This window comes from Phragmites australis, chromosome 21 (assembly GCF_958298935.1).
Source record: "Phragmites australis chromosome 21, lpPhrAust1.1, whole genome shotgun sequence".
Taxonomy (NCBI): domain Eukaryota; kingdom Viridiplantae; phylum Streptophyta; class Magnoliopsida; order Poales; family Poaceae; genus Phragmites; species Phragmites australis.
Genome location: NC_084941.1, coordinates 17614795 through 17627282, shown reverse-complemented (window position 1 = coordinate 17627282; position 12488 = coordinate 17614795). Strand labels below are relative to the sequence as shown.

The window sequence follows — 12488 nt, the reverse complement described above, 5'->3', positions numbered from 1 at the left end:
AATTGCCTTTGTAATATTGACATCAATTACATAGAACTAAATTCTGGAATATTTAATAAATTAATCTTGACATCAATTCTATAGAACTAAATTATAGAATATTGAATAGATACTGTCACACTAGTTTAGGATCTTAGAAAAGCCTTTTTAACATTGGAAGGCCGTGAAATTGGTAACCCACACTGAAAGCCATTCAATCAAATATAAACACTTGTTGGTATGATTCTAGTATTTTACCACCTAATCTTGATAAATGACATGCTTGATATATTACTGAATGGAAAATTTAGATATATGCCATTATAAATGTTGTGGTTCATAGATATTCCATTATAAATCGCGATTTTGGAGTCGTACCATTACAAAACTGCTGAAATTAGATCCATGTCATTACTTACATCTTCGGCTCAGATTCATATGTTTTCCAGCTCCTGTATTTCTGTATGGACCATTTTGCCCTCATCATCTCCGGGTAGCCATCTCTCCCTCACATTCTCTTCTCCCAACCGAAGCTACCTGTCGCCACCACACCACATTCCACTGGCCACCGCTGCCAAAACCGTCGTCCGACGTGCCAGTTGCTGCGCAAAGAAAAGCACCTGAGCCCGTCAAGATCGGCACCACCCAGGCAGAGGCGTCCAAGCATGCTAAGCAGGACGCCAAGCCATGAGACGGCACCAACTTCGACAAGGTAGCCAGGCAGCGACCTAAGGTGCCACAGGTGAAGAGCGTGTCTAGCGCTAGGCTTCATCTACCTTCTCCAACTGGATCTCATTGTTTTCCCAACGGATTGAGCGTACCATCTGTCTACTTCATTGGCGCCAACAACCCCCTCATTCACCTCACTGTCAAGCCGTCGCTGTGTAACCTCCCTCGATGAGCCAAGCGCATGGTGAGCTACCTCTCACCCCGGTGATACTCTGGCGCACATCAATTGGGATCTAACTCGACGCTGGTGCAGCCCACCGTGGAGCTTTGAGCGGTGCCGTGCCAGGCGCACACCGTAGGCTATGCTTCGGCCAGGTTCGTCAGCCGAGATCTACCTAGATGTGTTCGCCGTCTTGAATTGAAGTCATAGGTGCCAATCCCATGCCGAACCACTGCTAGGTTCACCACCGCTGAAACAACCTCCTTCTCCCTCCAATTGATGGCCATGGGTAGCTCCTCGACGCTATTGTGGCAGTATCTCTCCCCAGTGGTGTGGTTCCTCAGGATGGGCTTGGCGCCAAGGTACACCACGCGAAACTCCTCATTATTGGTAAGCTTCTTCACCGGAGCACGCACACAGCGGTGGCCAGAGCTCATCATTCTATTTCTCGAAGCTTCGATGGAGCGACTCGCCGAAGCTCATCACAGCAAATCTAGTCGCCGGCTTCGTCGTGTCAAGCAGAGCTACTCTGCTCTGTGATGGACAATGCTCCATCCTCTTGGGCCTCAACGCGGCCTTACAGTTCTATCGTGCGCCACCAGAGAGGGGAAGATCTCGTCGGAGTTGGAGCTCCATTAGTGGATCAGCGCAAGAGATGGGTGTGCTGGAGAAGACCAGGGGCAATTTTGTCCAATCACAAGTGATTTCAGGGCAAGGTAGCGAGCAAACGTATGTAATGGTATGGATCTAATTTCAGTAGTTTTGTTATGGCATGTTTTCAAATACACGATTTGTAATGGCATTCCTTCAAATCGTGCCATTTATAACGACATAAATCTAATTAACCCTTACTGAATATGAGTAGTATAGATTGATCTCTATATTATGTTGAAATGCTGATGTTCATGTATGTGATCTCTATAGATGGCATTTATGTCTTGAGATTGATGTTTTTTGGGATCAAAATAATCCAAATATTGCTAAAACACCTTTTGAAACAACAATCTAGAAAACAGAGAGTAATGGTCACTCACTCTGACGTCATTAAGTCGGATGCATTTGATAGCATGTGCTTTAAATGCTGGCAAATTAAGACTAGGATGCGACTGACCGACCTTAAGCTCTTTTGGTTCGTCGTGTCTGCTTTTCCACAGGCTGAGACAGCTGATGCGATAGCAAAGGCAACCGCTGATGCAGAAATGGCATTCCACCTAGCTCCGTTCGTCTTTCGTTGTTGCAAGAGGCACATGGAGGAGGATTGATGGCATATTTTAGAGCAAAGAAGATTGAAAATGTGCTGGCCGCCCATTTCTTTTCAGTCAAAGATGAGACATGACGTTGAGTGCTACATCTTACACTACAGTACTTGCAATAAAACTAAGTCTCGTTTAAATCCACCTGGTTTTTACATGCTTCTTCCTGTTCCTAATATATCTTAGGGGGATATTTCTATGAATTTTATTTTAGGATTGCCAATGACAAAAAAGGGGAGGGATAGCATATTTGTAGTTGTAGATAGATTTTCTAAAATAGCATATTTTATACCTTGTGAGAAGAACGATGATGCTACAAACATAAATGATTTGTTTTTAGGGAAATTATTTGCCTACATGGAGTGCCTAATACTATCATCTCGAAAGTGACGCAAAATTTTTGAGTCATTTTTTGAGATCACTTTGGAACAAATTAGGGACAAAGCTGTTGTTTACTACTATGTGTTATCCCCAAACTGATGGACAAACAGAGATCCTCAACCGTACATTATCCACATATTATGGAATGTTTGAAAGAATAATTTGAAGATATGGAAAGAGTGTTTACCGCATACTGAATTTTCTTACAACAGGTCGATACACTCCACCACCAATATAAGTCCGTTTTAGGTAGTATATGATTTTAATCCACGTGCTCTTATAGATTTACAGCATTTGTCTACTTTTGAAAAACTTAATTTGGATGCTAAGAAGTGTGTTGAATTTATTCTTAAGTTGCATCAAACAACTAAAGAGAATATAGAGTGTACGATTGAAAAGTATAGGATTGCTGGAAGTAAAGGTAAGACAGAAATAAAATTTAAACCAGGTGATTTAGTTTGGTTGCATTTGAGAAAGGATAAGTTTCTAGAATTAAGAAATCAAAGTTGATGCCTAAAGCTGATGGAACGATTAAGATAAATAAGAAAATAAATAATAATGCATACAAATTGGATCTACGTGTAGATTTTAGGGTTAGTCCCACATTTAATATTTTAGATTTGAAGCCATACTTAGGAGAAGAAGATAAGCTTGAGTCAAGAACATCTCCAATTCAAGAAGGGGAGGATGGTGAGGACATCACTCCTTCGGATACATGTAACACTACTTCTCAAGATATATAAGGATCAATTATAAGAGCACATGTGCGATAATTAAACCACTAGATAAACTCATTTTTCGCTATTCATACTTTGTTAGATGGGTTACTACTAAATTCTTGTGATGTTTTATTACTTAAGATTATGGGAGAAGCATCACAAGCTCACCTGGATATCATCCCTCGAAGGTCAAGTCTATTCAGACTCAAAATCTCTAGTCAGACTCTAAATTCTGTTCGAAGTCTCATTGCAACACGTCAATAAAATAAGAATAACTTTCACATACATAATCCAATTGAGACATTCTTAGACTTACTGGAAAGCTTATTACGATACCTTTCTAATGGATCTAGTCTCACCCTTAGATTTATTAGGAATTAATCAAAATCGTTAAAATAAGGTGTTGCGTCACTGTTTTAGTCCTTATCAGGTCTTGTAAGTGTGTCGAGGTCGAAATCTAGGTTGTGTACGTCTCTCCCCATGGCTATACAACCTTAAGTCGACCTTCTCATGTCCCCCTTACATATACAGTAGCTGTGATAGTTTAGATTCGTGTTTTACTTAGATTATTTTGTTTTAGAAAATCCTAGAAGTCAAATCCCCATATTTGATGTTCTTGCTTAAGTTTCTTTAAACATAGGTGCTACGTTGTTGATTTTTGTACTAAGATTTTGGATTCCCATTAGTCTTAAGATATCCAAACATAAATGGTTTTGTCCCCCTAAATTTTGCAGGTTCAGCAAAGCCGCATAAAGAGACGATTGGATGTTTTTCTCTTTATCTTATGTTGTCCATAACATTAACATATAAAGAGAGCTCTTATTCTTTGTCTTTTCGTCACATAAAGTGTTATTACGGCAAAATTAGGTTAATGTACATGTGCATCTGCTATTTATCTTGTAATTGATAAATCAAGAGCAGTACTATTTATTTTATAGATTTTCTTTTTCATATTTGTGGGAGCTTACTTTTTAACTCTCGCATGCTACGCAGCTCATTAGGCCATCTCCAACATGAGGTTTCTACAGCTACAGTACCCCCGAAACAATGTAGCACTCATTTTCTCTTCAACAGATGTTGTATCCAGTGCTACAGTGCTACGGTGCTACTACAGTACTGAGGAGGGAGAATCTGCCACTCCAAACTTGCTGAAACACTGTAGCAACAGCAACACTGTTCGTAGAGGTTGACTGTGGGTTCGGAAGGAGGAGAAGAGTAGTAAAAGGTAGTAAATAAGGTAGCTGTTAGAGATAAAAATAAATAAAGAGTACTGTAATAGTATTAGAGAATGTTGTAATAGTATTATAGGGGATGAATTTTTAGAGTATATGTTGGAGATAACCTTATGCACCTCGTTTGCAGACCACATTGGCCTGCCGTGCTTTAATACAAGGACATAACTAGTTCTGAATTTAAGGAAAAATATGGTGAGCTAACGATTCCCAGTTGCTGTGGGCTGATGTTTCAAGCTCTAGGTTCTACATTTTCTAGCAGTTTGTTCTTTTCATGTGGTTTTTCAGCTGAGTACCTTTTGCCAGAGTCTTTGATGGGCTGTTTTTGGTCATGCCACAAATTTTGCCTTAGGGTTAGTCAGGAAATCATATTCCTCCTCTCAGCTATTAGAGTGGGGGAAAAGACAACAAGGTGGTTGCACAACCAAGAAGCTCTGCATGATGCCGTTGTTCGTCCACTACCATTGATGCCTGCTGTAGATTAAGACACTCTCACCTTTAAAAAAAAAAAAGGTCACAATGTATCACAAAGGTTGCTTTGTTTTTTCGGTGGATGTGACACAAACGTTACATCTTCACTTATCAGGCTTCAGATCTTTAGCTTAACAATAGTTTGTAAAGGTCCTGCCTTTTTATCTCACAGATGTTGGCTAACACAAGCCAAGCGTGAGCCATTTGAGCTTCTACAGATTAAGTATTCTGATTGCGAAGTACACATTGTGTACGTGACTCCAATGCATTTGATTCTAAAATCTTAATTGATATCAGGATCATTGTATCATGATTCATTCATATTGGGTTTCTTTTATATGTGCCCTTGTGAAAAGTTTTGGTTTGAGTTGCAAAATATCAAATTTATTTTGTTTGATATGTGGATTTCACGTGCACGCTTACTAGTGTATTTCAAAATCACAGTGTCAAGAGAGCTCGGAGGGCCAATGATCAAATTCAGCCAACATGAATGGAAAATTATTTCTGTGAATGAAAACAGCCAAGTTACATAGCTGGTTGCATTTACAGGAACAAATTCAATTCAATATGTGACATCCTGTCTCAGGGACAATTAAGGCATCCGGCCTAACATTTGATCCTTAAAAATTGTAGATCAGCAAGTGATTTTGTTAAAATGGTATTAGGACCAAAATAAAAGGAAATGCAGTTAAGTTTGGAAACACTGAATCATAGTCCATCAATCAATTAGTATCTTTTTCTCACTGCTAGATCACATAAATTTTGGGAGGTATTATTTTGAAGACAGGACTCGAGCTTTTCACTTCGAATAGATCAGGGTAGTGAACGCGTTCTTTGCATGCATGGAAGCAATGCTCAGGCTATTTGTTTTCCCATTACCCCTTCTGAACTAGTGGGCTACACTGTAGGCGATTTAGGGGGAAAAATGCTGGGCACTGCAGATTCTACTAAGACTTCTATTGGAAGCACTTGGCAGCTCACAAAGCAATAGAATATTAATTTTTTTACCAACCAACAATGTAAAAATGTTAGGCCGGATGCCTTATTATTTTAGTGAGATCTCAAAAGTTGAGTAAGGAAGTGTCAAAAAGCATCAAACTAGAAACATAAAAGTTCCCCAAAACATCATGCAAGTACCATACGGAGAAAAGTTTCAAACAAGCATCCAATTTCACCCTAAAAAGGCTAAAAACAACATACTCAAGACATGAAAGAAGGCAGGTCTAATGTCCCCACTCTATTTCAACCCTTTCATTCAAAACAAAGGGCCTAAAAAATTTTGGAACCCCACTTCTACAATAGAGTTGTAAATACTAGTAAACACCAATTTACGATGTGAACAATAGTAAAACGTAGCTATCAAGGAGGATAAAAAGTACACATTATTTACCAGGATGTTCTCATTTACTGCATGGACTGCATTCTCATCTGCATCAGCATGCAACTCAGTACTTCAGTTCATTGCCAGCTACATGCATTTCACCATTATACCACTGGTGTTCAATTGTTTTGTTGGATGCCACCACCACCATAATAATGTTTTGTTGTCTGCTGAGAAAACTCTGCAAACGTCATCCCTTCTTTTAGCCTTGAGGAAAGAGGGGGGATCTTTTTCAAAATTCCTTGCATAAATACATCTTCATGATAAAACGTAGCTGACCCATCACTCCTGACTGGCATGTCCTTGTCATCACTTGATTTATCTTCAGCATCAGAAGAGTAACTCGAATAAGTTAAAGTTTTGTCCCATGAGGGCTGTAGGAAGACTACAAAAGTCTCACGGCTGATGTCTGTGAAACTCAAAGGTCTACTCACAGCATGAAGTGTAGATTTCAGCTTCCCCCTGGACAAGATGTCCGCTGCTTCTCCAACCTGAGCAATGAAGCTATTAGGAGAGCATCTAACTGAGAATATCTTACTTCTGCTGCATAACTGCAGGTGTGTGTGCCCATCAGGAGGATGGCATTCCTGGCTGATCAAACATTCTTCTCCCACGGAGGCACGGGAAAACAATGGTCCTGTTAAAACTGTAAAGATTCCATAGTCATAGTGCCACTCCTGCCATAGGTTCGACAGGGAAATCGAGCCACCCTGGCTCTGAATTGATACATCGTTGGAATCATTTTTTCTTTTTACCATAACAGTAGTTTCATCTTCTGATTTGATGCAATGCGTGCTTCCTGATACAGACCTTTGAGAACATGACTGGTAAGATTTTGCAGCCACTTTATTTACCGAGCCTTTTCTCTTTGTGCTGCTCTCCCTGATAACAATGTTATCAAACTCAGAGTGGTAGTGAATGAGCCTTGCCTTTGCAGTCCCAAAGTCAGAGATGCTCTGCTCTAACTGACCTCCGCCAATAACAATGTCGCAAGCTCGCGCAACCAAAATCCCAAGCTCCATCATGTACAAACCCAGCTCCTTAACGAGTTGAGCAAGATTTTCAATGTCGTCATCACCCTTAGGTTCTTCAAATCCATCATCAGACTGTGCCTTCTCTGGACAAACAAATCCATTGCTGATGCTTTCAGTTTTGTTCACTGACTCTAATAGGTGGAGTTTACCTGAATACCTTAGGAGCTGCACGAATGAGGAGACAGACCGATCGAGCTTCTTCAGAGGCACGTCGCTGCCCAAACCATGCCTCTGAAATTACCCGTGGAAACAAATCAATTAAGAAGCGCATTGCAGTTTCGAGAGTAGTGAAGAGGAACAGGAGGGGGGAAGAAGACGTACGAGAGGGAGGGTGGACGGGTACCTTGAGGAGTTGGGCGCGGGTGGGATGGTCCATGAGAGCGAGGCGCCGGGCCAAGGGGAGGAGCCGCCGCCGGAGGGCGCCTGCGCGCGGAACGCCGGCGATGGCCAACAACCCAGACCCGCCTCGACCGAGCTCGGTGCCCACAGTGGCCAGGACGCGGCGACGGCGGTCGTCGTCATCCGGTGTCTTCGGCAATAAGAGGACGGTTAGGTCGGAGAAGGAGATCTCAGCGATATCCAGGGCCGTCGCTGCCGCCGTCTTCGCCATCGGTGCGGCTTGGACTCGTGCGCAGGCGAAGGCCCTAGAGTTGGAGAAGAAGACGGCGATGCCTTCTTGGGCTGTGTTGTTTGTCTCGGCCTGCTAGCATGCCAGAAGCCCAAAGAAACAGCGCCGGAAGCCACATATTCGTTCCGAAATCCTTTTTTCCCCAAAAAAAACGAGAACATCCAAATTCAAATTTGAAAAAAAGGATAAAAATCATGTTGGTTTTAGGATGTGGCCGGAAGTTCCCGGTCTTCTGGACACAGGATGAAATTGTTTTCTTTTTCGATGAAGATGAAATTGTTCGAGCAGATATAAAGGCTCATTTGGCCTTCGTTGAGCTGAACCAGGATCGTAGCATGTAATTGACAAAATTGGGAGCACTATCGCGATCCATACACAATTTAATTTCACTGTTACTTCATTGGGTCATAAGAAACATGTTTTTTCTTACATAAACACATTAAATTATTCATCTGAGGAAATCTATACATATAATTTTTAAAGAAGATATTGATAGTGAGAAGTAAAGTTAAAATATGTCTTGATATATATATGATTAGTAATTAACAAAGTTGATAATTTGGTTTGATGAATTGGGATTGCATGAGCATGTTTATATATTGCTATTATGATCATAACTAACCAAAGTTGCAGAGAAAATAGAATTGGTATTTTTGTCTCTGAGTCTAGAAAAATTTGCCTTATTGGATGATCTAGCGTTCAGAAAAGTCGACTTGTTGGACGGTCCGACCCTCAGAAGGTTTCACACCGGAGTATCTCAGTGCAAAAGTAAGATGTGAAGTGTACACCGGATGGTCCAGCGATGAGAAGCTGGGCACATCGGACTAATCTTTCTATAGAGGTTCCAAAGCATGTCTGGTAAGGATGTACACACCAGCTGATCCAGTGATTGGATTTGGGAGCACCAGATGCTTCGTTGGGGCATTTGTTCTAGAGAGGTTGCAAAACGGCTTCTGATGAAATTGTACTTACTAGATGGCCCAGTGATGAGCAAGGTGAGCATTGGAGGTTTCACCGGAGCATTTTCGAGGAGGTTTACAGAGCAGGAAAAGATGTACACACCGGATGATCTGGTGCTTGAACTGAGGGTGACATCAGATCATCTAGTGTTCATATTTTTTGTGTGATGTGTTTTAATAGGGATTTTGATGATGGTGAACTGGACTTTGTGCTTAACTATGGAGTTAGATATACGTGTTTGATTGTCTTATGGTGTGCAGGTGATGGATACAACTTGACGTTTGACGGCGAGATGATCGGGGTTAAATGGCATGCTTGGTGTTGGATAATCAAGGAGACCTGGTGGAGTCAATGGTGATTCTAGATGTACACGTGGAGAGCGGGCAAAGCATGAAAAGGCGGATAAAGACGGCGTATTGACAAAGTCAAGCGAAAAGGATGCCAGTGCAAATGATAAGGCGCCTCGAGGGATCGAGAGCGAGAGAGACTTACCGGCGGTTGAGATTGTAAGACAGAGTACACGTGTTGACACCGTGAGGCTTGCTTAAGGTGTAAGCAAGTAGTGGTAAGTCATGCTTTGAGAAGCGTGCAAGGCGATTTCGCGGTTTAGCCTCAAAACCGTGGGATACCACCAAGTACACGTAGCATCACTGTAAAGCTTGCCTCAAGATGAAGCTAAGTCATGAAGGCGCCACGATCGTCCGATGGATGAGAAAAAGATAGACAAAAATACCCTCGATAGTAGGTATGAGTGTATTGAAAGAGAGATATATTTTGGAAATAATCTAGAAAACTTATGGATTAAGAAACCTAGGCTATAAATAAAGGAAGAGGGTTGGTTGTGCCTTTTAAGCCAGCTATTTGAGAGTTATATGGTAGGGTTTTAGGAGAAAGATGAGTGCTTAAACTATATATTAGGTGAGCGTTTTTTTATGCAAAATAATTTATAATCAGTCGAAAATAGGGCTGTTCTTTGTAAGTAATGAAGTTCATGTTACCTCTTATGCTTGTGTTTATCTTCTTCTAGTTTCCCTTTATTGGTTCACTTATTTCGTTGCGGGTTTTTCAGTTTTCATTGTGATTTTCATTTTGGTTTGAGAGCTGAAATTTTTCACCATGTTGAAGTGGTTCTTCTTGTTACTAGAGATATAAAATTCACATTCAGTATTGATCTTAAATTCCCTTGCATCTAAATCATCAACTTGAAGAGTTGCTTCACCCGGTGATTATCTCCTTGGATTTAAGTGTTTCTTTCTTAAATTATAAGCTTTTGTGTGCGATGACGTATGGATTGGTTTTTAATAGAACCTAGTGTTCAATTCTATCCATGAGAGCCATGCTTTCTTAAGGATCTTTTGGTGTAACATGTTTCTCTTGAGTTCTTGCTTCTGCATGTTGTTTTGATGCGTGTTGGATGAAAGATTAGGAAAAGACTATCCAAGAAGTTTGTAAGACGGCTATTCACTTCTCTCTAGTCGTTATTCTCGGTCATACAGAAAGTTAATGTTTTAAAAGCTCTGAAAAGAGAAACAACAAAAAGCTATTAGTAATCGTGTAAACAAGGTTGACATACATAGAGAATTCCCCACCCACTCTATTCTGGCAAGGTGCCGGCAAGGGGAGACATACCTACATAGATTGAGGGAATAAAAAGTAGAGGAGAGACTGGGAGAAGATGGTGAAGAATGCGAGAGGAGCAAGGATGTTTAAATTTGGTAACATTAAGGCCCTTTAACAACAAAACGTCAATTGAAAATTACAATTGAACATGCATCCAAAAGTAAACCCACTACCAGGGAAATCCTTGAGGTCACAAGAAAAGCTAGCAATGTATTTTGTATACAGATCAACCTGCTACTCTTATTTTTTCCAGAACGAACATCTTGCTTTTGTATTGTCATTGTTAATTTATGTTACACTCTTTCCATTTATCTCTTGAATATTTTTCTCTTATTTTTCATATTTGTGTTTGTTGTATTTGCTTTGATATTCATTGATTTCTATTCGGTTCAAAAGGAGGACACACAAAAACATGATGTAGCAAAAAAAAAATGTCTCTATGATCTAAACTTTCATTCGAAGTTTTCCTTTTTCGGGCGGAATGTGTGTTGTTTCCTTTCTTTTTATTGAGTGAAAAATGTTTGCAGTTACTTAACACTATGATATCAGCCATGCCTTCCATGCAGCCCTAAATGATTTGGCCCAACTATTATTTGGCTTCACATAAATCCCAGCCCATGTAACAATGTCAATTAATACGTGTCCCCTTTCGACTGGTGCTCGCGAAAGCATAAATACCCCACCTTGCATCTAGTAATAACGTATGAACATCCACATGCGATGGTAATTATGGTCGTCTACCAATATGGCGATTATATGGGGTGTCCTATAATGCAACGGTACGAGAAGTGAATATGTTGGCTATAATGTATGAAATGTCACTTGTGCGGCGAAGATGCACAAGCACTGTTCGCACTAGAAGAAAAAGGTAGCGTGAAGGGTGATGATTGGTAGTCATTGTATATATGAATGCATGTGATCTGGATGTTTGTTGCGGAGTGATGCACTCGAGAAAGAAATGAGTTGTGAAGTATGAGCTAGGCTACATTTTTGCATATCTTACACTACATTTTTTATCATGCATTCTACCCGTTATATGATGCCTTAGCATGCACCGCTTGTCGGGATCCGGATAATGTCGTTTTGTGAAGTCGGAGATTGACCATCCGCCTCTTTTTCACTTTATTATCTCAAATAGGATGAGAACCCGTCGTGGTGCCCGTAAAGACAATCTGGAGGGTTCGAATGCCCGTGATGGAGAGCCACCCCCGCCATCACCCATGGCGGAGATGTTAGACCTTCTCAAGGTCATCGCTCAGAACATGGCCCATCCTGTTAGAGGTGGAGCCGACCTACATGGAGGTTTCTTTGAGTTTCTCCGCAGTCAACCTCCTATCTTCACCTGCACCGAAGATCCCAATGATGCCAATGATTGACTTTACACAATTGGGCAGAAGCTTGCTCTCATACGGTGTGGCGATCATGACAATGTCCGATATGCCACCCATCAGCTTCAAGGCGTAGTCGAGGCATGGTGGCAGAGCTACCTCACCATGCAAACCCCTGGACACCTCATCACTTGGGCAGAATTCCACATAGCTTTTTGTGCTTCCTACATCCCTAAGGGTGTGAGGGACATCAAGAGGTAGGAGTTCCTCAACATAAAGCAAGGGGACAAGTCTACGATGGATTATGTGCAGGAGTTCTATGATTTGGCTCAGTATGCACCCAAGTTTGTCTCGACTAACAAGCAGAAGCGAGAGTAATTCATGGACGGGCTTTCCACGAAGATGCATGAGAGGCTCTCCACGCATGACTTTGATGATTTCAATATGATGGTGAGCAAGTCTATTATGGTGGAGTACAAAATGAAGAAGCATCAAGATGAGAAGAAGCGCAATAGGGAGGAATAGTTTTCTGATGGAGACAGTGAGCAATACTTGTATGCAAAACCATCACTTTTGTCTCATACAATGACTATAATGCCTCCACAATTCATGT

The 12488-nt window shown here is 41.1% G+C and overlaps 1 protein-coding gene across 2 annotated transcripts; it reads right to left on the bottom strand.

The window, feature by feature from the left end:
• Positions 1-4688: 4688 nt before the first annotated feature.
• On the bottom strand, positions 4689-8032 carry LOC133904050 (uncharacterized). Of its 2 annotated transcripts, XR_009907389.1 has the most exons (3): positions 7683-8032; positions 6315-7570; positions 4689-4949 (listed from the first exon to the last, which is right to left on the bottom strand). XR_009907389.1 is itself a non-coding variant. In XM_062345528.1 (2 exons), the coding sequence occupies exons 1-2, from the start codon at positions 7947-7949 to the stop codon at positions 6425-6427; spliced, it is 1413 nt and encodes a 470-aa protein (XP_062201512.1). In that variant the 5' UTR covers positions 7950-8032; the 3' UTR covers positions 6067-6424. The 2 variants fall into 2 exon arrangements, 1 of the variants encoding a protein (XP_062201512.1); XM_062345528.1 differs by lacking the exon at positions 4689-4949 and having other exon boundaries at positions 6067-7570.
• Between the last annotated feature and the right edge of the window lie 4456 nt (positions 8033-12488).

What these genes read in the sequence shown, in the direction of transcription:
- LOC133904050 (XM_062345528.1), bottom strand. Translation starts at nt 7,949, where the DNA reads ATGGCGAAGACGGCGGCAGCGACGGCCCTGGATATCGCTGAGATCTCC. An exon ending in CCCGCGCCCAACTCCTCAAG is followed by an intron (nt 7,571 to 7,682) that starts GTACCCGTCCAC and finishes GGGTAATTTCAG; the next exon opens with AGGCATGGTTTGGGCAGCGA.